Source organism: Bison bison, unplaced genomic scaffold (assembly GCF_000754665.1).
Source record: "Bison bison bison isolate TAMUID 2011002044 unplaced genomic scaffold, Bison_UMD1.0 scf7180017864373, whole genome shotgun sequence".
In the NCBI taxonomy this organism is placed as follows: Eukaryota; Metazoa; Chordata; class Mammalia; order Artiodactyla; family Bovidae; genus Bison; species Bison bison.
This window is the reverse complement of record NW_011494945.1, coordinates 5,933,051-5,958,817: the sequence shown is the minus strand read 5'-3', so window position 1 is coordinate 5,958,817 and position 25,767 is coordinate 5,933,051. Positions and strand designations below refer to the sequence as shown.

Below are 25,767 nucleotides of genomic sequence, written 5' to 3'. Positions count from 1 at the left end.
CTTTCGTAGACTTTTTTCATATAATATAAAATTATTGGAAATAGAAACAAACAGAAATGTGTAAAGAACAAATTAGAAGGACTTTGGAAAATGAGCCAGATAATCACTATATATATTAATTATGCTTTAAGAATGAAACTGCCTCAGCCACTAAATATTTTGGTTTGTACAGTAAAGGAGACAGACCAGGAGGAAAAGCACATATTTAACTAATTGGCACAGGTGGAAAATGTTAGCTGTTTGTTTTATCTTATTAAACTAAAGAAAAATTCAAATATAGACTAGAAGGTATAATGATGCTATTGGAGCAATATTGTGACTACCAAATATAACCTTTTATAATGAAAAAAAATGCTTCATTATTTGCTCAGGAATAACACCCTACTTGCAGCTTGTCTTCTTAAAGAAATCTTGCGTAGGCTGGAAGTAGTTCTGGTGACTGAATAATGATTGACCGTTCAAGGTGTTTCTCTTTAGACTGGTGTTCTTCGAACCAACTGTGTGGACTGTTTGGATCGCACCAACACAGCACAGTTTATGGTGGGGAAATGTGCTCTGGCTTATCAACTGTACTCCTTGGGCTTAATTGACAAACCCAATCTACAATTTGATACAGATGCAGTTAGGTAAGCCTTATTTTTTTTGCCTTTCAAATGCTGGTAATGACAGAAAGCAAACTTGATTAATCATAAAGGACTTTTGTGAACTCATTTCCCCTTTTGGCTTCCCAAAAATTATGTTGTTAAAAGACGTAATTTAAATTTGGTAACATCTATTTCTATTAAAGCCCTATGTGTTGTTGCCATGGTTTTGTTTTCCTATTCGTGTTAATTATCAAAAAACGCTGTGTACTTTAGATAAATCCAAACTAGTGAGTTTCTTTGAAAAAAAAAAAATCTCAGGCTGTGTTAGGAAAAAAAGTAATATGCCTTCGTATATTTTGAATTAAACAGGTCAGATAGATAAAAGATTGAAGAAATACTGTTATTTCACTGCCCACTGAGTCCATGACAGGCATGAAGTACTGTTTCTTGAAATGCAGTGATCGCTATTATCAGTCCTCTGAGATAGTCATAAAGGCTCTGTCCAAAAGAGTGCTCAGCTTACAAATGGCCAGATCTCAGCCATCACTGCATTAAAAAACCTTAACAGGCACTTGAAGAAACAGAAGTTTCAAACATATATTTCTAGGAAAGAATATGGTTTGATGTGACAAGAGCTTGTCCTTTCTTCCAAAGGCAATTCAGAGAGAACAGAAAATTCTGTCATGGGAGGTAAATTGAGCTGGCAGGCTGCAGAAAGTTAGGAGTCTTTTAAGAGAGTAGAGCCATCTTGGTCTAGGCTTGGGTGGATTATGCTTTTTGGTCCCCCAGCTTTTTTTTTTTCCCCTTAGAGTTTTCTGTGATTTTGTTGTTTATTGGACTATTACTCTAAAATGTAATACATTTTGTGTATGCATTTATCTTCCAAGATGTTGAAGAGTCTACTTGAAAAGAAAGGCTCAAAGGAATTCAAGTAGGAAAAGATGTGTTTTGAATCTGTAGCTAAGTGAATAAGGTGTATAATACTTTGGATGAAATTCTTTAGCGTTTGTGTGTTTTACTTGGGCTTCTTAGGTTGTTTGAGGAACTCTATGAAGACCATGGGGATACCCTGTCCCTTCAGTATGGTGGTTCCCAACTTGTTCATCGTGTAAAAACCTACAGAAAGATAGCACCGTGGACCCAGCACTCAAAAGACATCATGCAGACCCTATCTCGATATTACAGCAATGCTTTTTCAGGTAATTCTGGAGTTATATGCATTTCTGAGACTTATCCTGATGCACATTTTTCTCTTTTACATATCCTTGTTTTTAAAGCTAACTGGAAAAGTAATGTCAAAGTTAAATATTTTTTAAAAGTTTAAATAAAACAGAATCTGTCGCTTAGGAGGTGCTCAGTAAATATGCAGTAAATGAATGAATAAACTTTGTATTTTAAGTAGGGCACTTTGGCCACCCATAACTGGAGCTTTTGTATACTTCACAGTACTGTGATTTCTTGGCTTCTGCCTCATTCCTAGTTTCTGCTTGTAATGAAAGTGAAAGTGAAAGTCACTCTGTCGTGTCCGATTCTTTGTGACCCCACGGACCATACAGCCCATGGAATTCTCTAGGCCAGAATACTGGAGTGGGTAGCCTTTTCCTTCTCCACGGGATCTTCCCAACCCAGGGATCGAATTCAGGTCTCCTGCATTGCACGCAAATTCTTTACCAGCTCAGCCACCAGGGAAGCCCTGGAAATACATAAATCAATTTAAGAGTATTGAGTAATTATTTTTAAATAGAGTTCATCATTTTAACAGTTGTCTAAGAATGTGAATATCACTGTATCTTTTAAATGTCAGCTAGAAATGAGAAGTAACATTAGCACTAAATTTTAGTCTTTTCTCGTTTTGTGACTTGGGAGTACTAACAGCAACAGGTGGTTAAAAGGGCACTTTTTCTGCCTCCATTCTGATGTCACCCACCAAAGTGACTGTGAGACAGGTCCCGTGCACAGAATTTTTAAAGGAAGAGCTCAAGTTGATTTTGTGAGTCTTGGACTCTTAAACTAGATTAAAGACAAAAACGTTTACAAAATGTAGAGAAGAGAAATCAGCAAAGAGATTCTTTGAATTTTTGCTACGCAGTGACTGTCCCCAACCCCTGCTCCTTTACCTCCAACCTGGAGAGAACTGGATTCTGGGCAGGCTTAATGTAGTGTTCTCTCGTTGGAGGGACCCCGTGGAGCTGTTGGCTTCGGGCAGCTGTGTAGCAAAGCTGAAGCAGAGGGACGGGCTGAGGAGCGGGCTGCCATGTTGGGAATGGCCTCCCCTCCTAGAGTTGCTGAGGCCAGAGGATCAGTAGGCCTACCAGGTGACCAGAGGTGACCCCGTGGGGGAGGGTGCTGGCATGGCATTGGCCTAGGTCCTGGCCAGAGGGACCATAGCAGCGGGAACCAGGAGGTGATTGATCACTGGCTTCCCAAGGAAGGGTAGCAGGAAAATGCCTGATGTGAGAAGCCTGTGCTCACGCCAAGGGAACTGCAGGTGTCTCCAGCGCTGGGAACCTCAGGAGAGTACGTGAAACCATCCACAAAAGAATCAGCCTTCAGCCTTTTCCATGCCCAGAGAGAATGCAAAGGCGGTTTGCTATACTTCTGTGCAGGCATATTCATTTCCTGTGCTATCTAACAAATTACTGAAAAATTGAGAGCTTAAAGCAACATATATTCATATCTCACGATTTCTGTGGGTCAGAATTCCAGGCCCAGTTTAGCCAGGTCCTCTGCAGAGGGTCTCACTAAGCTGTAGTGGAGATGTCAGTCAGATGTGGTCTCATCCAGAGGCCTGATTCGGGGAGGATCTGCTTCCCTGCTCATGTGGTTGTTGGGGGAATTCAGTTCCTTGTGGACTTGTTCCTTGTAGGGATCATGGCAGCTTGCGTCTTCATCACTGGCATGGGAAAGGGTCTCTAGAATGAGTCTTCTGGCAAAACAGTCTTATATAACATAATGTAATCGTGGGGTGTCATGCCATCACTTTGCCATATACTATTGCTCAGAAGCAAATTGTGGTCCCACCCACACATGAGCAAAATCTGTGACAGTTTCCTAAGGCTGCTGCAACAAAATACTAAGAACTAGGTGATGTAAAACAACAGAAACTTATCTCACAGTTCAGAGGTAGTTCAGTGTCAAGTTGTCAGCAGAGCCAACCAAGTTCACTGTGAAGTCCACAGAGGAGAATGCCTCTTCCCAGCTTCTGATATTTTGCCAGCAGTCCTCAGTGTTCCTCGGCTTGCAGCTGTCTTGCTTCCATTGTCGCATGGTCTTCCTCTGTGTGTCTAGGTCTGTGTCAAGTTTCCCTCTTCCTGTAAGGACACCAGTCATACTGGGTTAGCATGCGTGCACACTCAGTCACTTCAGCTGTGTCCGACTCTTTGCGACATGGGGTGTAGCCCGCCAGCCTCCTCTGTCCATGGGATTTTCCAGGCAAGAATACTGGGGTGGGTTGCCATTTCCTTCTCCAGGGGATCCTTGACCCAGGGATCAAACCTGTGTCTCTTACGTGTCCTGCATTGGCAGGCCCTAGTGCCACCTGCGAAGCCCTAATTGGATTAGGGTCCACCCTAATTCAGTATGGCGTTATCTTAACTTGATTTGGGCTTCCCAGGTGGCGTAATGGTAAATTACGTAAATGGCGTAATGGAATCCACCTGCCAATGCAGGAAATGCAGGAGACCTGGGTTTGATTCCTGGGTCAGGAAGATCCTTTGGAGAAGGAAATAGCAACCCAGTCCAGTATTTTTGCTTGGAAAATTCCATGGACAGAGGAGCCTAGTGGGCTACAGTCCATGGGGTCACAAAGAATCAAATGCAACTGAGCACACATAACTTGATTATGTCTGAAAAGACCCTAATTTCAAATAAGATTACATTAGTGGATATTGGGGTTTAGGGCTTCAGTATATCTTTTTGGAGAGAAACAATTCACTACACAACACAGGATATCTATCACACTAAAGCATGAACAGCAGGAAGTGGGGAGCATGGGGGTCACTTTGGAGTCGAGATCAAGTAAGACCATCCCCATTACCACACTGCAGAGGGGTTGGAAGCTGGTTGGCAGCCTGGTGGGTGTGGGGGGATGTGCAGGAGAGACCTAGAGGTCCTGTGTGGTCTGGCCCCGCCTACCTTGCCATTCTGCCATTCATGCCATCCCCTTCCCCCATCACAGCTCTCCAGACACACAGACCTTCTCACTCTTTCCTGACTAGGTTAGGCTTCCTCTGCCAGAGGCTCTTGCTGTGCCCCTTGGAACATTGGAACATAAGACTGCAGTCTTCTGAGCTTTTGAGAGCTCACTCTGCTTTCACTTTCTCAAGGAAGGTGCTCCTGTTTTTGTTCTTGGAGCATTCTGCACCTTTGCAGCACCTGGCACAGTTGCACTTAAATTCTTGACTGTGCTATTAGTTGGGTTGTGTGTCCCTGTATCCCCCACTGTGAGACCCAAGAGCTCATGAGCATCTTATTTACTACTGGTTCACTATGGTGTCCCTGCTGCCTTGCTCATGGCACATAAACTGTTTATGGACTGAGTTAATAAATGCATGAGTTAATTCATTACCTATGCCCTCCCCAGCTTCCCCTTTTCCCTGAATTCAGAAATCAACAGGGCTAAGTATATCAGCCTAATAACATGTGGCTTATCAGGAATGCTCTTAGACTGCTCAAATCATGTCTTTCGAATTCACTGAGAATTATGGCCTTTATACAGCTGGTGAGCTCAATGTGTAACATAAACTACAAAGCCACTATAGACCTTTAGAGTGTTTGGATATTGCTCTGTGTGCATGACTCCTTGAGCTGGATTTAGGAACTTTACAATCAAAGTATATTAATCTGAACAAAAATCAAGAGTTAGGAAAGTCAAATTTAGAAATTCAGGTCAGTGGTGTAAGTTTAAATTCTAGATTTCTAAAGCAAAAATATTGAAGTATTCCCATCATCCTTTATTACACTTACTGCTGTAGTTCCCAATAAAGATATTAATATGTATTGATGTATTCCAAGTGGCTACAACATTATTGCAAATGATTATTATAAATAGCTAAAAACACTAAAAATAACACGTGGTTTCACTTGTTTTTGTAAATTAGAATGGTTTTAAGGTAGTCTCTCTAAAGGCAGTCTCACTGGCTATGCTTCATTATTGTACTGGTTTTCTTGGACTTCTGTAACAAAGCACTACAAGCTTGGTGGCTTAAAACAACAGAAATGTGCTGTTTCACAGCTTTGGAGGCTTTAAGTTGGGAATCAAATGTCAGCAGGGCTGTGTTCCCTCTGAAGGCTCCAGGGGAGGTTCCTTACTTGCTTCTTATCTTCCGATGGTTTGCTGCTGATCCTTGGCTTGCAATTAAAACTGTGGTGCTTTCATTTCTGTCTCTGGTGTCACACGACATTCTCCTCTCTGTTGTGTCTCCGTGGTGTTCTCCTCCCTGTGTGCGTGTGTCTCTTCTTATGAAGACACCAGTCATACTGCATTCAGGGCCTGCCCCATTCCAGTGTGGCTGTATCTTAACAGGATTACATCTGCAAAGACTTGATTTGCAAATAGGGTCATATTCACAGGTCCTGGGGCTTAAGACTTTTAATATCCCTTTTGTGGGGAACACAGTTCAGCTTGAACAGCTATGTAAGTCATGTGCCAACAAGTACATATACCTCTGGATATGTGTTGAACAAGGTTTAAAACTTCCTGTTCAGGGTTGTTCCTGAATTGGGAGTCATTATGATCCAACCAGTCCATCCTAAAGGAGATCAGTCCTGGGTATTCATTGGAAGGACTGATGCTAAAGCTGAAACTCCAATACTTTGGCCACCTCATGCGAAGAGTTGACTCATTGGAAAAGACTCTGATGCTGGGAGGGATTGGGGGCAGGAGGAGAAGGGGACGACAGAGGATGAGATGGCTGTATGGGCATTACCGACTCGATGGACTTGAGTTTGAGTGAACTCCGGGAGTTGGTGATGGACAGGGAGGCCTGGTATGCTGCGATTCGTGGGGTTGCAGAGAGTCGGACACAACTGAGTGACTGAACTGAACTGATTGACACTTAAGGACCAAGTCATGTGTTTTTCAGTAAGATTAGAGCACAGAGAGTGAATGTGTAGCTGTGCATGATTAAAAATGAAAGGAGAACAATTAAAAGACAGAAGGTGGTCATAAATAAGTAACGTGCACACGATGGAAAGGTAAAGCAAAATTATGCACAACTGAAAGAGGAACTATTATGAAAGGAATTATTTTATGAATAATATGGCTAAAACAGACTTCTGTATTTTGAGAAGCATGATGCCATTGGGGTGTACAACTTATTTTAAAATTACAATGGATATTATATAATGGTAATATATTAATAGAACCCTTTTCTTTAAGCACTCAAGATAACTTTGTGAATCAGTCTCTCCGTGTCATGTCTCTGAGGTAGACAGGAAGGTTCTTGAAATTAGGTTGTTAAGAATTTTATCCTTGGTTCATATGGACAGATGGAGACTATGTGGGTAACCCACCTGACTCCCTTTCAGGTTCATTTTAAAAACTGTTTTGAGTTTTCACATACTATTACCATGTTCTGGGGTTTCTTTTCTTTCTGAGAAATGTCCTTTGGTTTCTCTCATAACTGGCTACAGAAGCAGTTGTAGGATGTCAATAAGAGAAGAACAAGTACCTAGGTATTCTCTTTGGATGTTAGGAAGAAGTTTATAATTGTAATTCCTTGTCAAGTTCTAATTTTCTTTTATATTCCTATGTAGGTAAACCTGAATATTTTTTTCTGAAGCTTATTGAATTGAAATCCTATTTTAAGGAAAAAAATATAAGATACCTGCACAGTTAATAATAGAACAGCTGTATATACATACATATACACACGTATATATACATATATATATGTGTGTGTGTGTGTGTGTGTTGTTTAGTTGCTCAGTCATGTCCAGCTCTGTGACCCCGTGGACTGTAGCCCGCCAGGCTCCTCTGTCCATGAGATTTCCCAGGCAAGAATACTGGAGTAGGTTGCCATTTCCTTCTCCCGGGGGTCTTCCAGACCCAGGGACTGAACCCCTGTCCTTACATGCTCACTGCCGTATGCGGTCAGTTTCCCCCCTCTGCGGCCTCATTTCCATGAGCATGGAGGCACACCTTGTGTTTTCCATCTAATCTTTCCTTCTGTTCTTAACCACACCCACTGCTAACAAAAGCTCTGCTCTCCTGAAGCAAAACCTCTTGGAATCGTTATCTGCACACCTGTTCCCTCTCTCATATCCTGTTCTCTCCACCTGCTTCACTGAGCCTTTGCCCTGTCATGCCCCCAAACCCGTGCTTATCACAATCACCCCAATCTCCCACTGCCAAACCAAGGGCTCCTTTTCTGTGTTCATCTTGCTCAGCTGTTTGGCAGCTTGTATCACAATGGAGCACTCTTTCTTGAAACTCACCTCTGTGCTGTCTCTCTCAGTCCCGCTGGTGACTTCTACCCTATTTCTAAACTCTCCTCTTCTCTTTCTACACTTTTACCTTAGGGGCATCTCACCCAGCTTTTAAATACCATACGTTTGACACTCAAATATATATCTCTTCCCTGACTCCAGACTTAACTAAATGCCTACCTTGCAGGCATTTCCTTCTGAATATTGTGTTAGTTTTCTACAGGTGCCATAACCAATTATCACAGACTCAGTGGCTTAAAACAACACCCGTTTATTATGTCCCAGTGTTTGTGGTTCAGAAGTCTGGGAATAGCATTACTCACCTGTGTTCTCTGCTTAGGCTCTCACCTGGCTGCAGTTCAAATGAGAGCAATGAAGTCAGAATGTGGGCTCTGATCTGGAGGCCTCTGGGCTCATTCAGGTTGCTGGCAGAACTCGAGGTGGTTCTCAGACTGCTGTCCCCATGTGCTGTTGGCTGGGGCTCATTCTCGGGTTTGAGAGGCTGCTTACCTTCCTTGGCTTGTGGTCCACTCCATCTTCAAAGCCAGCAATGGTGCATCAACCCTTGTGCCTAAAATCTGTCTGCTTTCCTCTTCTTAAAGGATTCTTATGATTCCAGTGGCCAATCCAGGTAAGACACGATAATTTTCCTACGTTGATGTCATTGATTAGTCATTTCAGTTACATCTACAAAGTCGCTTTTGCCATCTAAGATGAAATATTCATGAGAAACTATGGAGGGAAGGTCATGAGGCCAAGTTTCTCCCTACCACGGATATCTGAGAAGAATCTCAAACTAATCATTTCCAGCAGGAAATGACTTGCTGCTGCTGCTGCTAAGTTGCTTCAGTCGTGTCTGACTCTGTGCGACCCCATAGACGGCAGCCCACCAGGCTCCCCCATCCCTGGGATTCTCCAGGCAAGAATACTGGAGTGGGTTGCCATTTCCTTCTCCAGTGCATGAAAGTGAAAAGTCAAAGTGAAATCGCTCAGTCGTGTCTGACTCTTAGTGACCCCATGGACTGCAGCCTACCAGGCTCCTGCATCCATAGGATTTTCCAGGCAAGAGTACTGACTCTGCCCCAAACTTGTTTCTCTACTTTTTTTCTTTTTTCACCTCTGCTTCCATTGTTCCGTTCAGAATCCTAGGAATCATCCTTAATTTCTTTATTCTCCTTATCTTCCCCGGTCTCACCTCTCAGCAAACCTGGTTGGCCCCACCTCCAGAGCATATCCCCAATCCTTCTGCTGTGTTTCCTCCCCACTGTTGCCTGGCTGGTTCAGACAGCTGGTGGCTCTGAACAGCTGCCGTGGCTCCTGATTCCTCCCTCGGCCTCCCCTCTTCTGTTCTTGCTCTTCACAGCAGCCACAGTGATCCTTTCAAGAGTTAGATCATATCACTCCCCACTCTGAAATCCCTTCCAGGGCTTCTCATCGCATTTAAGATCGGACTCTTTGCCATGACCTTCGAGGCCACGTGTGGTCTGCCTCACTGTCCCCAGTCCTGCTCTTTCTTTGCCCCCTGCCCTCCAGCCCCCTGCTCCCCCCTCCACCTTCGTGCTGTTCCGGACACTGTGCAGCCTCCACCTGCTTCCCTGACCACCGACCTAAGTGTCCCTCTTCTCTTTCATTACTCTCATGTCACTCTTATTTTTTCAAAGAACTAACATCCTCTGAAAGTACCCTGTAACTTATTTACTTGAGAATTAGTTTTGCTTCCCACAGTGGAATGTAAGCCCCATGAAAGCCAGAATCAGTTATGTATAGACCATATACCTAGTGTGGGACAGACATAGTAGGCTCTTGGATGAATGAATGGTGGGTTTTGGTTTTTTTTTTTGTAGTTATGAAGGTAATATATGCTAATTATAAAAAGTATAAAATAACTCACAAATAAATCATATAATCCTCACCTTTCAGAGGTAGCAACTTGTTCATATTTAGCAGAACATGATCCTTCTAGTTACTGTACAGGTAATGTATATCTGCTTTTTCCCTTTTAGATAATGTGAGTAATCTTTATGACCCTAAATACTCTTTTACAACTTAATTTTTGGTAGCCTTGTGGCAGTCTGTCCTTTAGAAGCACCACAGTGAGGTTACCTGTTTTTATTGTGCATTTATGTTTCTTTTAAACGAACATCTTTTTTGAATGTTTTTTATATTATGAAAATTTCAGCACCATATTTATTAGGTCAGAGTATACGTATTTTCAGGATCTTTAAAGACATATATGTATATGTATAGCCAGATAGCCTTAACGAAAGGGTGTAGCAATCAGTTCTCTCTCAGCAGAGTATAGGAGTGCCCATTTTGGAAAGTATTTGCCAGCTTAATAAGTAGAAAATGGTTTGCATTGTTCTCAGTTTGCATCATTTACTGAATACTAGTAAAGTTGAGTTTTTGAATGTTTACCATCTATTTGTTTCTTTTAAAAATTGCATGTTTTTCTATTAGGGTGTTGATCTTTGTCCTTCTGACATTTAGTTGGTATTTATTTCAACATACAGTAGGAGGCAATGGTCCAAGTTCACTGTCTGCTCCTCACCCTGGTTAAATAGTACTGTTTATCGAATAGCATCCCATTCCATTACTGATTTCAGAGGCCACTTTATCATGGACTTAATTTAATATTTGGTCAACAAATACTCTAGTTTCCAAATAAACATTTTTGGCTAATTAAAAAGAACTGTTATCTTCAAGCCTGACCTATTGAAATACAGTGTGTTAGTGATTAACCATCTGGATGGAGTTTGAAAGGTGCATATTCCTTTTTCCTTTAAAGCACAATTGAATATAAAAGTAGGTAGTTATTTTGCCCTCTTGTTATCTGCAACTGCAGAGAACCTACCTATTTTAAGCTTTTGTCTCGGTCCAAAGTACTACTGTCTTCCAGAGGGCGAAAACTTCATCTGCAGTCAAAAGTAGCCAGGAAAAGTTCCTGAGGCTCATTAGGACTGGCCTTAGATTCCAAGCTTAGTTCAGTTCAGTTCAGTTCAGTTCAGTCGCTCAGTCGTGTCCGACTCTTTGCGACCCCATGAATCACAGCAAACCAGGCCTCCCTGTCCATCACCAACTCCCGGAGTTCACTGAGACTCACGTCCATCGAGTCAGTGATGCCATCCAGCCATCTCATCCTCTGTCGTCCCCTTCTCCTCCTGCCCCCAATCCCTCCCAGCATCAGAATCTTTTCCAATGAGTCAACTCTTCGCATGAGGTGGCCAAAGTACTGGAGTTTCAGCTTTAGCATCATTCCTTCCAAAGAAATCCAAGCTTAGTAAGTGACCATAAATACCATAGATACATTGTAAGTTAATGTAACAGCAGTACATTCAAGAAGTCTCCATTATGATCCTTTGAAGGCATATCTATTATTTGGTTAGGTTTCTCAATCTTACATTTTATCATACTTGCTAAAAATTAAAGGAACTACTAATTAGTCTTAATTAGGGATAAAAGAAACTCCTTGAAAATGTGGCTGAAAAATGGAAAGCTTCTTTAGATAAAATTAAGATATTTTGAGGTACTGCATAGTGTGAGTTATTAAGTGCCATTAAGGCTACCCAAGAATCATAAAGAATATAATTACTATAAAAGCAGTATGTTTACTTTCATATTGTGTTAAGAGGGTGCAAATTGGGGTGGTAATGCCTTCATCATTTAATACTTGATGTTTTCTCTCAACAAATGGAAAAAAGGCTCCAAGTATACTCATCATATAAACACATCCCTTTCATATATTACTTGTAGCATAAAAGGTGAGCACTGTTTTAATGGAATGCTGCCTGTCAAAATATATAACTGGAACCCATGTTTAATGTACCAGATTTCATTTATTGCTTCTGCCAAAATGACCAAATAGCCCAATGAGAACAGTGTTGCTAATTTCAGATTTTTCTGTGTTCACTATAGCTGTTGGAAGGAAATTGATTTTATGATGATGATATCCTGTTTCAAAAGCAGTCATTTCTGTTGGCTTTTTGGTTCTGTGCTCAATTTCAGAAAGAGATTATTATTTATATTGTGGATGTCTGTCCCTAACTTGAATATACAAGGGCTCAGAGACCAGAATGGAAAGAATGAAGAATGCTTGGGAGGGGGCTGTGCAGGACGGGAAGGATGGCTCATGAGACCACTTCAGTGCTTATCGTTTTTACCAAAAATACAATTGCGAAAAAGAAGAGGAGAGACAGCGTGTGTGTGTGTGTGTGTGTGTGGTCAGTTTTACTAGTTTGTTTTTTATTTTTATTTTTTTTTTGGGGGGGGGGGAAGTTTTTATTTTTTTTTTTAATTTTATTTTATTTTTAAACTTTACATAATTGTATTAGTTTTACTAGTTTGTAGTCTGTTTTGAAAAAGTACTTTTGGAGAGGTTGAATGGTTAGAGTGATGCTGTTTTCCGTGTGCACACTCTGCCTTCTTTATCAAACACAGCTGTAGGGGAAACCAAATGTTGTAAAGGTTGTCTCTGCTAAAGAAATGGAGTATCTTTTCATGGATTAAAAGCAGAAACTTGGAAACTGACTTGTTCAAGGATGTGCCACAGAATATGGGTAGGAATTGGGCCGCTTTATTTGTCTGACTTCTCTTCTGTCTTTGCCATAAAGTGAAGATGTTCTTTGTTTCAGGTAAACTCACAAATGGTGAGAATGTTTTTATTCTAAAAATGCAATCACTAAGGTAACTAGGGCAGTTCTTAAAGACTTTTTAAGAATCTCTCAAAATTCAAGAAGCAGTTTACATTCACTATCCTCTATGTTATGAGACGTATAGAGTAAAAAGGAAACATTTTGAAATAAGATTTTAATTTTCAAAATCTTGGTGGGTGTTTTAGATGTTGTGTATGACTTTTACAGTATAAATGCTTTTATTTTCAGAGGTGTTCTATGACATTCCAGATGTACCCTTAATCCTCCTAAAAAAACATTCCCCTGGGTTGTTTATATGAGTAATAGAGTTCCTGAATTATGTATTTTTGCTTTTTAGATGCTGACAGACAAGATTCCATTAATCTCTTCCTAGGAGTTTTCCATCCCACTGAAGGGAAACCTCATCTCTGGGAACTCCCGACAGATTTTTATTTGCATCACAAAAATACCATGAGACTTTTACCAACAAGAAGAAGGTATTTTTCTTCCTAGTCTACTGTGTTAAACTCAGCTTTGATAGTATTTTGAATATGAGAGAACTTTCTTTTTGAGAAATGATTATATAGGCTAAAGTAATCAGCCTTGCTACATGTTTGCCAGGAGGAATTTAGTATTGTTGATGTCCTGATAGTTCAGTTCAGTCGCTCAGTCATGTCAGACTCTTTGCGACCCCGTGAACCGCAGCACGCCAGGCCTCCCTGTCCATCACCAACTCCGGGAGCATACCCAAACTCATGTCCATTGAGTCAGTGATGCCATCCAACCATCTCATCCTCCGTTGTCCCCTTTTCCTCCTGCCCTCAATCTTTCCCTGCATCAGGGTCTCTTCAAATGAGTCAGCTCTTCACATCAGGTGGCTAAAGTATTGGAGTTTCAGCCTCAACATTGGGAAATTGTCATTAACAAATACAGTTGTTTTGCATTTTCATAAGATACAAAGTTTCAGAGCTTCATCATTGAACTGTTAAGTTGAAGCTCCACTGGAGCAAACCAGTAACATAACTTTTGAGTGCTTCCTACAAATGTGGGGTGATAAAGAACTCTTAACATGTAAGGAATCGTCTTTGGTTTTTAAGTGTGGTGTCTAGGCAGCCTCACTTTGGAATTCCAATGTTCTTTCCTCCAGGAAGCACAGGGAACTCTTGGTGACACTGGGGAGGACAGGAAGCTAGAGCCATGGTGCTTGTGGCAGGCGCCACTCCCACCAGCCCTGTTGCTCAGTCTGGGCTTTCTTGAGTCATTCGCTGTATGGGCTATTATGATGACAGTTAAATTGGTAGCAGTTGTCCCCAAATACGGAGAAGCCAATGGCACCCCACTCCAGTACTCTTGCATGGAAAATCCCGTGGATGGAGGAGCCTGGTGGGCTGCAGTCCATGGGGTCACGAAGAGTCAGACATGACTGAGCGACTTCACTTTTACTTTTCACTGTCATGCATTGGAGGAGGAAATGGCAACCCACTCCAGTATTCTTGCCTGGAGAATCCCAGGGACAGGGGAGCCTGGTAGGCTGCCATCTATGGGGTCGCACAGAGTCAGACACGACTGAAGTGACTTAGCAGCAGCAGCAGTCCCCAAATAAATGAACTATCTCCTGAGGATAGGACAAGACTCTCTGTGTAGCACAGGCCGCAGGGTCAGGGGACTTGAGTTGGCGTCTCTGTAGCCGTGTGACCTTGGACTAGTTATTTAACCTCTCTAAGTCTCATTTCCTTCCTCTGCACAATGTAAATGACAGGACACACATTACAGAGTCATTGTAAGGGTTTAATGAGAGGACTCTTTAGCACTGTTAATCGAAGAGTCATGTTCTAATAATGGGCAACATTTTTCACATATGAGACTTGAGCCTGGTCCCTTCTGCTCAGAGCCCTGTGATGTCAGGTCTGCTCCTAAGGCTCTCCTCTCACAGCATCCGTGTGATCTAGCCCTCATTTTGTGCAACAGTGCCTCGCAAACACTACAGGGTTCATTGCTGGTCTGTGCTAACTGTGTGGACAGACCACAAGCAACTGGTGAATTAGCAAGTGCTAATGTTATAGATGTTGCCAAATTCTCTATTACTTCAGGAACATTTCAAATATTAAGAAAATGTCAGAGTTTATGTTTCTCAGCTTTGTTCTTTTAAGTGTATTTTCTTGGAATAACCAGCTTAATGCTTGACCTTACTTTCCCTATAAATGAAGCAGTGCTGATTTTTCCACTATATTAATCAATGATTGCCATGAATTTTTGCTGACAAAAAAATCTGGAGCTAATTATGTTTATTTGATGAGAGATAAACATAAATGCCTATATTTAGCTTTGTTGATGCAATTGACTATGGGTAAATATGGTTGATTTTCTGAAACTTTATATTACCTTAAAGTATTGAAGCTATTAAGATACAACTTGGAGAACAAGCAAAACTCAATTTTCTGTTGCTGAAATTAGCTAGTAAATTACAAGCATAAGTTAAACCTAGAGTTACATAACTGAGGCAGGCAGTGTTGGTGCTTATTTGTGGAAATAAAAGGAAGCTGATGTTACATTCCCATTTTTAAAATTAAAAAAAGGAAACTGAGTTGCAGAGAAAATGTGTCTTGACTGAGGTTATGTAGCCAATTAGACAGCACAGTAAGTGAATACACTAAACACCTCCCACTGAGAATAAACTTTTATCAAAGTAGGTACTGTGGCTCTCACAGTTGACTTGGTCTCCTTGTTTTGTTTTTCTCTAGAATGTGAAAATTCCAAAAATTGATTTTTGGCATCAACAACTGATACTAATAAAGACTGTAGGATAAATTTCAGTACTTTTTTTGGCCTTTCTAGTCACCCACCGATACTAGTTATTTTGATGAGGGTTAAATCCATTATGCTGATTCTCAGAAGAAATAGCCAGAGGCTACAACCAGACTGGAGCGTGGATGATAGGGTAGAGCTGAGTTGGATTTTCTGCAGGTGTGTGACCTTAGACCTGTTTCTAAACCTCTGGAAATCTTGTTTTCCCAACTATAGAAAGGAAATGACTACACACACCTCACAGGTCACTTTAAGGATTAAATAAAATATGAATGGGAAGTACTTCCTACTGGGTCTGACACATGATCCACGCAGTCTGGGAGCAGCCAAGCTCTGGAGGGACTGCCTGCAGTTAATACCTGTGTGACCCGAAGCAAGACATATAACCGGTCCAATTCTCAGTTTCCACATCAGTAAAATAGAGATAGTGATAGTGTCTGACCTGTAGGTTTTTCTGAGAATCAGATGAGATCATATAAATCCTTAGTACATAGTAGTCCAACAGATACTAGTATTGTTATTGTTCTTTAAAACGACTGCATTCCTTAGTTGTGAGTGAAGTGAACCCGCTCAGTCGTGTCTGACTCTTTGCGACCCCGTGGACTGTAGCCCGCCAGGCTGCTCTATCCATGGGATTCTACAGGCAAGAATACTGGAATGGGTTGCCATTTCCTTCTCCAGGGGATCTTCCCAACCCAGGGATCAAACCCGAATCTCCCGCATGGCAGGCCGATGCTTTATCCGAATGACCATTAAGTCTGGAAACTTAGATAATATTATTTTATCACTTATTTTTTGTTGTTCATTCCCTAAATCATGTGCAGCTCTTTGTGATCCCATGGACTGCAGCACGCCAGGGTTCTTGCCCTTCACTATCTCCCAGTTTACTCAAATTCATGTCCATTGAGTCAGTGATGCTATTCAACCATCTCATCCTCCGTTGTTCCTTCTCTTTCTGCCCTCAATCTTTCCTAGAATCAGTCTTTTCCAATGAGTTGGCTCTCTGCATCAGGTGGCCAAGGTATTAGAGCTTCAGTATCAGTCCTTCCAATGAATATTCAGGGTTGAATGCCTTTAGGTTTGGCTGGTTTAATCTCTTTGCTGTCCAAGGGACTCTCAAGAACCTCCTCCAGCACCACAGTTCAAAAGCATCAATTCTTCAGTGCTCAGCCTTCTTTATGGTCCAGTTCTCACATCTGTACATGACTACTGGAAAGAAAGAAAAACAAAGCTTTGACAATACAGACTTTAGTCGGCAAGGTGATGTCTCTGCTTTTTAATGTGCTGACTGGGTTTGTCATAGCGTTCTTCCAAGGAGCAAGCATCTTTTAATTTCACGGCTATAGTCACTGTTTGCAGTGATTTTGGAGCTCAGGAAAATAAACTCTGCCACTATTTCCATTTTCTCCCCATCTATTTGCCATGAAGTGATGGGGTGGGACCAGATGCCTTGATCTTAGTTTTTTGAATGTTGAGTTTTAAGCTAGCTTTTTCACTCTCCTCTTTCTCCTTCATCAAGAGGCTCTTTAGTTCCTCTTCACTTTCTGCCATTAGGGTGGTATCATCTGCATATCTGAGGTTGTTGATACTTCTCCCAGAAATCTTGATTACAGCTTGTGATTCATCCAGTCCAGCATTTCACATGGTGTACTCTGTATACAAGTTAAATGAGCAGTGTGACAATATACAGCCTTGATGAACTCCTTTCCCAATTTTGAACCAGTTCATTGTTCCATATCCCATTCTAACTGTTGCCTCTTGACCTGCACACAGGTTTCTCAGGAGGTAGGTAAGGTGGTTTGGTTTTCCCACCTCTTTAAGAATTTTCCACAGTTTGTTGTCATCCACACAGTCAAAGCAGAAGTAGATGTTTTTCTGGAATTCTCTTGCTTTTTCTATGATCCCACAGATGTTTGCAATTTGATCTCTGGTTCCTCAGCCTTTTCTAAATCCAGCTTGTACGTCTGGAAGTTCTTGGTTCATGTACTATTGAAGCCTAGCTTGAAGGATTTTGAACATTACCTTGTTAGCATGTGAAATGAGTGCAGTTATACAGTAATTTGAACATTCTCTGGCATTACCCTTCATTGAGATTAGAAATGAAAACTTACCTTTTCCAGTCCTGTGGCCATTGCTTAGTCTTCCATATTTGCTGGCATGTTGAGTGTAGCACTTTAACAGCATCATCTTTTAGGATTTGATATAACTCAGCTGGAATTCCATCACCTCTGCTAGCTTTGTCCATAGTAATGCTTCCTAAGGCCCACTTGACTTCACATGCTGTGATGTCTGGCTCTAGGTGAGTGACCATACCATCGTGCTTATTTGGATGATTAAGATCTATTTTATAACATACTATTAGTGAACATTTTATTATGTATTTGTGTTTCCAAACTTTGTGACCATCTGTATTTTACACTGTTTACCAATGACTTATTCTGAAATAGTATTTTTATAAAATGATAAGGGAAGGGGGGATAAACTAGCTTTGCCCAGAATTCATCCAAACCAGTTCTCTCGAGATAACTACTTTTGTGACTCAAAATCCCACATTTATGAATCTGTTCAAACTGCTGATTGAAGCTTTGTTCTGAATAGTACTGGGGTGGGTTGCCATTTCCTTCTCCAGAGGATCCTCCCAACCCAGGGATCGAACCTGGGTCTCCCGCATTGTATTCAGATGCTTTACCATCTGGGCCACCAGGGAAGTCTGAAATAGGTTAATATGTCATATATCATCTCAGATGCCATTTTGGAATCAGTGTTAATAAAGTCACCAGGGTATTTTTAGGCATTATACATTGTCTCTTTGACTCAGAGTTGGGAGGTTTCCTGGCACTATTTTCTGTCTGATGTATGAGTTCCCTCTGTATCTTCCCAGGTGGGGCTCAGCTGTACTGTGCTTGGCTGGCGTCGGTTTGTCAACCAGCACCTGTCAGATTGAGAGGTAGTCGTTTTTGGACAGTTCACTCACATTATTCTTTCTGATATCATGCCGAGATCCGTTTATCTGTAACTTTACCTACTAATCTTAGTTTAATCCCCTGAGACCTTAAGAACACAGTTTTCTCATTCACTTGATGGTCTTTTAAATATTTGAAGACAGGTTCACACATTCTCAAAGTTCTTCTTCTCCAGGTTAAATAGCTCCACTTTCTTAACTGTTTCTCCTGTACTGTGGTTTTAAGTCTGTTTAGCGTTCGGAAGGCTTTCTTCTGTATTCCAGTTTATGTCGGTGCTCTTTTTAAACTGAATTCAAACCTGGGTCCAACAGTAGTCCGACTCTGGTTTAATTTGTGCCAAGTGTTGTGGGACCATTGGTGCCATCATTCCCCTTGTCCTGGGTAATCTGTTTTTTTATCATGAAGTACAAAGTTACATTGACTGTTTGCAGCAATGCTATCGTAATGTTAATTCTCTGGGCTTCTATCCACTGGAATTCCCGTCTTTTTAACATGCCCTATTGCTATGCCTTATCTCTGCCATCTTTTCTTGCCTGTATATGCTTTGCCTGCTTCCAGAAAAAATACGTAAACACGTATCCTATTTATTAGCTATTTCCTCTAGCTTTGTAGCTTCTTCAGAATTAATCAGTTGGCTATCTTGATCCTAATGTAAGTCCTTGATGAAATAGGGTGAGTCCTTTAACAGAATAGGATAGCAGAGCCCTGTGGGCTACCACCCAACAACTCCCTCTACCTTGACACTGTTACATGATTTTTGATTGGAATCATTTCAACAGCTGTAACTAACCATGCTGTCAACACTTGACTGTCCTATCATCCTGCCCACGTCTCTGTCTTGTTCACATATATCAGTTGCTTTGCTCAGATCCATATATATTATTTCAGAGAGCTCCCAAGTTTACTAGTGGAGTTAAAGAGCCTTTTAAAATCATAACCTTTCAAAAAAAATAAATAAATAAAATCATAACCTTTCTATGTGAGCCAGTGGAATTGAATACTCTTAATACTGGAGAGTGAAAAAGAGAAAAGAAGCTGACTTTCTAGGTGTTTATGCAGAGGCGGAAGTGGCGCCCACCTGCCATCGCCTGTCCTCTGATACCTGGTCCGGAAGCGGATTTCTGTCCCGGTGCAGGTGCTCTTCCCCTGGGTGAATGTGCTGGTGGGGGAGGTGATGCCTCCCAGTCCTGGGCTCAATCCTCTCAGATGCTCTCCTCCTCCATCCATCTCAGCCCAGCTTCCCCAGAGCAGGTATTTCTTTGGGCTTCTTTCTTTCTGAGACCCACTTAGAAGAGTTGGACTTTAAAAAAAAAAAAATTTACTTTTAATTGAAGGATAACTTCTTTACAATATTGTGCTGATTTCTGCCATAGATCAACATGAATCAGCCATAGGAACACATATGTCTCCTCCCTCTTGAACCCCCCTCGAACCTCCCACCCCTTCCCACCCCTCTAGGTTGCCACAGAGTCCTGGTTTGAGTTCCCTGGATCATATAGCAAATTCCTATTGGTCTTCTGTTTTACAAATGGCAGGAGTGTATATGTTTCCATGCTACTGACTCCATTCATCCCCCCGTCTCCCTCCCCACAGCCCATGTCCATAAAGCTTTTCTCTGTCTGCATCTCCATGGCTGCTCTGCAAGTAGGTTCATCAGTACTATCTTTCTAGATTCCACACATAGGTGTTAATATACAATATTTGTTTTTCTAACTTACTTCACTCTGTATAATATGCTCTATTCATCCACTTCATTAGAACTGACCGAAATGCATTCCTCTTTATGGCTAACATTCCGCTATATCTGTGTACCACAAAGTCCTTATCCATTCATCTGTTGATGGACATCTAGGTTGCTTCTATGTCCTAGCTATTATAAATTGTGGTGCAATGAACATTGGGGTACATGTGTCTTTTTAAATTTTGGGTTCCTCAGGGTATATGCCTAGTAGTGGGGATCATAAAGTATGCTGGTCATATAGTAGTTTTATTTCTCGTTTTTAAAGGAATCTCTGTACTGTCTTCCATAGTGGTTGTATCAGTCTGCATTCCCACCAACAGTACAAGAGGGTTCCCTTTTCTCTACACCCTCTCCAGTATTTATTGTTTGTGGATTTTTGATGATGGCCATTCTGACTGGTGTGAGGTGATATCTCATTGCAGTTCGATTTGCGTTTCTCTAATAATAAGCAATGTTGAGCATCTTTTCATGTGTTTATTAGTCATCTAAGAGACACGGGTTCAATCCCTGGGTCAGGAAGATTCCCTGGAGAAGGGCGTGGCAACCCACTCCAGTATTCTTGCCTAGAGAATCACATGGACAGGTGAGCCTGGCAGCCTACAGTCCATAGGGTCACAAAGAGCTGGACACAACTGAAGTGACTTAGCACATTAGTCATCTGTGTATCTTCTTTGGAGAAATGTCTGTTTAAGTCTTTTGCCCACTTAATAAAAAAAAAATGTTTTTTAATTGAAGGAAATTGCTTTACAGAATTTTGCTGTTTTCTGCCAAATATACATCAATCAGTCATAGGTATACCTGTGTCCCCACCCTCTTGAACCTCCCTCCCGTTCTCTCCCCATTCCACCCCTCTAGGCTGATACTGAGCCCCTATTTGAGTTACTTGAGTCATACAGCAAAACTGACTATCTATTTTACATATGGTAATTTAAGTTTCCATGTTACTCCTCCGTACATCTCACCCCCTTCTTCCTCCCCTCCAAGCCACGTCCTTAAGTTTGTTTTCTATGTCTGTTTCTCCATTGCTGACCTGAAAATAAACTCATCAGTACCATCTTTCTAGATTCCATGTATATGCATTAGTATACAATATTTCTCTTTCTCTTTCTGACTTTCTTCCCTCTGTATCATAGACTCTAGGTTCATCCACCTGATTAGAACTGACTCAAATGCATTCCTTTTTATAGCTGAGTAATCCATTGTATATACGTACCACAGCTCCTTTATCCATTCATCTGTCAATGGACATGTAGGTTGCTTCCATGTTCTAGCTATCATGAGTGTGCTGCAGTGAACATTGGGGTATTTGTGTCTTTTTCAATTTTGATTTCCTCAAGGTATATGCCCAGTAGTGGGATTGCTGGGTTATATGGTGGTTTTATTCCTAGTTTTTTAAGGAATCTCTATACCGTCTTCCATAGCTGCTCACTTTTTGATTGGGCTGTTTTTCTGGTATTGAGTTTTATGAGCTGTTTGTGTATTTTGGAAATTAATCATTTGTCAGTTGTTTCAGTTGCTATTATTTTCTTACATTCTGAAGGTTGTCTTTTCACCTTGTTTATAGTTTCCTTTGCTGTTCAAAAGCTTTTAAATTTAATTAGGTCCCACCTGTTTATTTTTATTTCCATTACTCTGGGAAGTGGGTCATAGAGGATCTTGCTGTTATTTATGTTATACAGTGTTCTGCTTATGTTCTCCTCTAAGAGCTTTATAATTTCTGGTCTTACATTTAGGTCTTTAATCCATTTTGAGTTTATCTTTGTGTATGGTATTAGGAAGTGTTCTAATTTCATTCTCTTAACATAGCTGTCCAGTTCTCCTAGCACCACTTATTGAAGAGACTGTCTCTTCCCCATTGTTTGCCTCTATTGTCCAAGAGAAGGTGCCCATAGGTGTGTGGGTTTATTTCTGGGCTTTCTATCTTGTTCCATTGGTCTATATTTCCATTTTTGTGCCAGTACAATACTGTCTTGATGACTCTAGCTTTTTTGAAAAGTATTGTTAAGCTTTATTTTGCATAAGGATACAGTTTAGTAATATTTTTTAAAAATTTATGGCCTGATCTCTTAATTTTCTCTTAATTCTTTTTCTCCACATGGTGCATTCTGAGTTAAAACATGTTCTTTATAATGTCTTCTTCTTTTTCCTAAGTAACCGTTTTTTAGTTATTTATTTATATATGCGTTGATACCTTCTCTGCTTTCCTCCTCTGCCAATTCTGTCTGCCATCATTAGAATTTATGCCTGTGCTTGCTCGTGGGTGAGTTCTTTCTCTCTCTAACACACATACACCCTTTTAAATGAGTTAGCCCATGTCTTTTTCATTCCTTTGATCTGATAATCTGATTTTTTGGAAAAGGAAATGAGAATAGCCTGGTGTGGCTTGTTTTTATGAATAGATGTGGATTCATAGAAGTCATCGGTCATCTTCTTAGGTTACTCCCATCTCTAGTAAATACTTGATTTGTTATCTTGCCTGCATTGACATCACACTCATTGCTGTATAGTTTTTGGAGTCTTTCACCCTCTGGCTTTTGAACATCAAGACTGCATTTGCCCATTTCCAATGTCAGTTCTGCTCTTTAAAAAGAGTATTGAGCGCAGCTCTATCAGGACCCCTGAATGCTCCCAGAGATGCTGTGCTGTCTCCTTCCGCCTCTTGGGCTGTGCACAGTTCCCTCTTATCTTGTGTATTTCTCTTTCCAGCATGAAACTTGTGCTGGTGAAGATCAGAACAATACTGTAGCTCTACTTTCTCTTTATTTTCAACATGGCATTTCTAAAGTGTAGAACAGTGTTTGACACACAGTAAGTCAATAAATAAATTGCTTAATAAATGGTGAAAGACTGAATGAATTCTTTGTAAGCAGCAGACTTATCCCTTTTCTGTTGTTGTTGTTGTTGTTGTTGTTTTTTTCCCCATGCTTTAAAGCCTTGCTATTTAAAAAGTAGTCTGAGGGCCAGCTCCTTTGATATCACCAGAGGCTTGTCTTAAATGCAGAATCTCAGGCCCCACCTACTGAATCAGAATCTGCCTGTTAACAGGATTTTCAAGTGATTCATGTGTATGCTGCCTTTGAGAAGCACTGCTCTAAAGCATGACTTCAGTCTCAAGCAAAATTTTAGGAGCCTTTCCTGTTATCCTAGTACTAACCACCCCCTACCATAGTTCGTTTGTCTAGATAACACATTTTATCTAGTGAATTGTAGAAAACCAACATTTACATTTGGCGCATTTTAATCCTTTTTTTTTTTTAATAGTTACACTTACTGGTGGACACCAGAGGTAATAAAACATTTACCACTGCCTTATGATGAAGGTAGGTACGCTGTTTCTCTAGTTTTTATGCCAACCTATTTGGAAATTATTATTAAATGATCTTGAAGCATTCATTTCATATAACATTTTATTAGGAGGAAATGAATGACTATTCAGGGTTATGTTGCTGTTATAATAGATAGGAGATTATGACATCTTAGCTTTTTTTAAAGGGTAGAGATTGTATTATACTTCTTTTGTCTAAATAGGCCAATACCTTGTATTGTGTCTTACCAGTTATCAGGTATGTCACTCAGATGTTTAGTGGATATATTATTTCATCATTTAAAATTAGTACTTAATATATTCCTACATATTTGGGGGGAATAGGGGAGGAAGTGAGGACCCATTCACAAGGAGAAATAAAAACTCTCCCTATATCTAAGCAGTGAAAAAGGTACAGATGTATGTATGAAACTGTATTTTAGTCACTGAAGATTACATATTAATTTGTCAGAAAGGCAGGAAAGTTTTTACATTCAAAGAATACCTTCAGATGTATTTTGACATATTAGAACAATGTTTCCAAGTTTAAATAATTGATCAGTTTGATATAGAGTTTATTCTTGATTCTATTATTGATTCTTCCGACCATGGACAAGCCAGTTTTCTCAATTGTGAAAGGATGCGGCGATCTATTGCCAATCTGAAACACTCCAGTTGAAGATTCCATCTAGTCACGTTTGACCATCCCGTTTTTGGATGGTATGGTGCAGGCCATAAAGTAAGAAGATTGCAAATAAGTTCTTCACAAATTATTAATTATCTTTTAAAAAGCATTTGTTAATCTTGAAATTCTGGACAAAATCATAAATCATACAGCTGCTAAGAAGATTCAGTTGTTCTAGGAAAAAAGATAGGAATTTAACAACCTAATGTTGCCCATAATAAAGAGGATTTGAAATATAATGGAAAATTTAATAAAATAGCTGCATAATTTTTATCTCTAAGGCAGAGGGTGTTTATTTAAGAGAAAAAAGGAATTTAAAGAATTGAGTGATTTGATTTCTTAAATAATTCCCCACTCCCACCCCAGCTTCCAGAGGCCTCTGCCTCCTTGGCGATTGTCTTGCTCAGCTTTGCCATGTATGTTCTGTGCACATGTCTGGTTTCAGCTCCAAGTGTGTTAGTGCCAGAGGCACAATCTGAGCCTCGTTCAGTGTACTCTCTGTGAACACAGTTGCCATGACAGAAATGTTTAGGAGATGTAATCTGAAGACTTTTAAGAGTAACAGGCAGTATCTCTCTTAGTTATCTGTGCTGCGAACTTAAAGAAGTTAGTAGTGAAGAAATTTCACAAATATGAAGAGGAGATTGACATCCACAATGAGTTCTTTCGACCATACGAGCTGAGTAGCTTTGATGACACCTTTTGCTTGGCTATGACGAGTTCAGCACGGTATGTTGTGAATTCTCTGAAACCGGAAGCATTGGGGAACTGTGGTTTTCCTAGTTTGTTTAGCTATGTCTTCCTTTACTGTTCTGCATGCCTCCTGCAGGTGGTTGTCCAACCTCTGAAATTCCTTCTGCAATTGGGAGCCCATTACTCAGGAGGCAGTCCTTCTATTGTTGGACGGCTCTCCATCCTGGTCTGTCACCTTTGAACATACTTCATTTTTCTGTCTCTTTTGGACTTTAATGGGGCCTTTTGGGAAAATGATGGGTCTAGATTAAGAAATGAGGCTCAGAAAATCAGTTTTTGACCATTATGTTTTATACTAAAGTTTGCATTCTTGTATTTACCTTTTGTGTTTCACATTTTCTTCAAATGTAATATATGTGTGCCTAAACTTAATATAGTACATGGTGAAACATATTTCATGGTTTGTTTCCTAGAAATCACTCTACATTTTTCTTTGGTTTCAGATAGAAAGTTTGGAATTTTTACTTGCTTGATTTTCAGTTATACTTGTTAAAGTTTAGCAGTTTAACTGTGAGGTTATTGTCATTTTCTTTGGGTTATACATAAATTTTAGTGAGTAGCAAATTCTCAAATATGTCATCCATAAATCATGAAGATCAACTGAGTAGTTCAAAAAGAAAGAAAAAGTAAACCACTTACATTTGAAAGGAGCATTTTCAAACTGTTAAGTAGGCATTTTGAGTCAGAGTCAATACTACTTTCTTTTCCTTCAAAAAATGTAATACTGAGTCACATGCTTGGAGCAGTATCCTTGCCAGAAGTTATGAGTCTTATCTGCATAAATCATGTAACGATTGCTTATTTGGCATCTATTAAGGAGTTTTGTCTGGCATCAGCAGTAATAGTAAGGTAGCCCCTGTATCATGAGGAAGTAGC

General features: G+C 40.5%; 1 protein-coding gene across 1 annotated transcript in view; it reads left to right on the top strand.

The window, feature by feature from the left end:
* FIG4 (FIG4 phosphoinositide 5-phosphatase) overlaps positions 1–25,767 on the top strand; it is a 173,064-nt gene that overhangs the window by 86,807 nt on the left and 60,490 nt on the right. Inside the window, exons 14-18 of the mRNA XM_010856621.1 lie at positions 478–626; positions 1,617–1,783; positions 12,999–13,137; positions 23,411–23,469; positions 24,720–24,867. Of these exons, the coding sequence (XP_010854923.1) occupies positions 478–626; positions 1,617–1,783; positions 12,999–13,137; positions 23,411–23,469; positions 24,720–24,867 (662 nt within the window). The remainder of the gene's footprint in view (positions 1–477; positions 627–1,616; positions 1,784–12,998; positions 13,138–23,410; positions 23,470–24,719; positions 24,868–25,767) is intronic.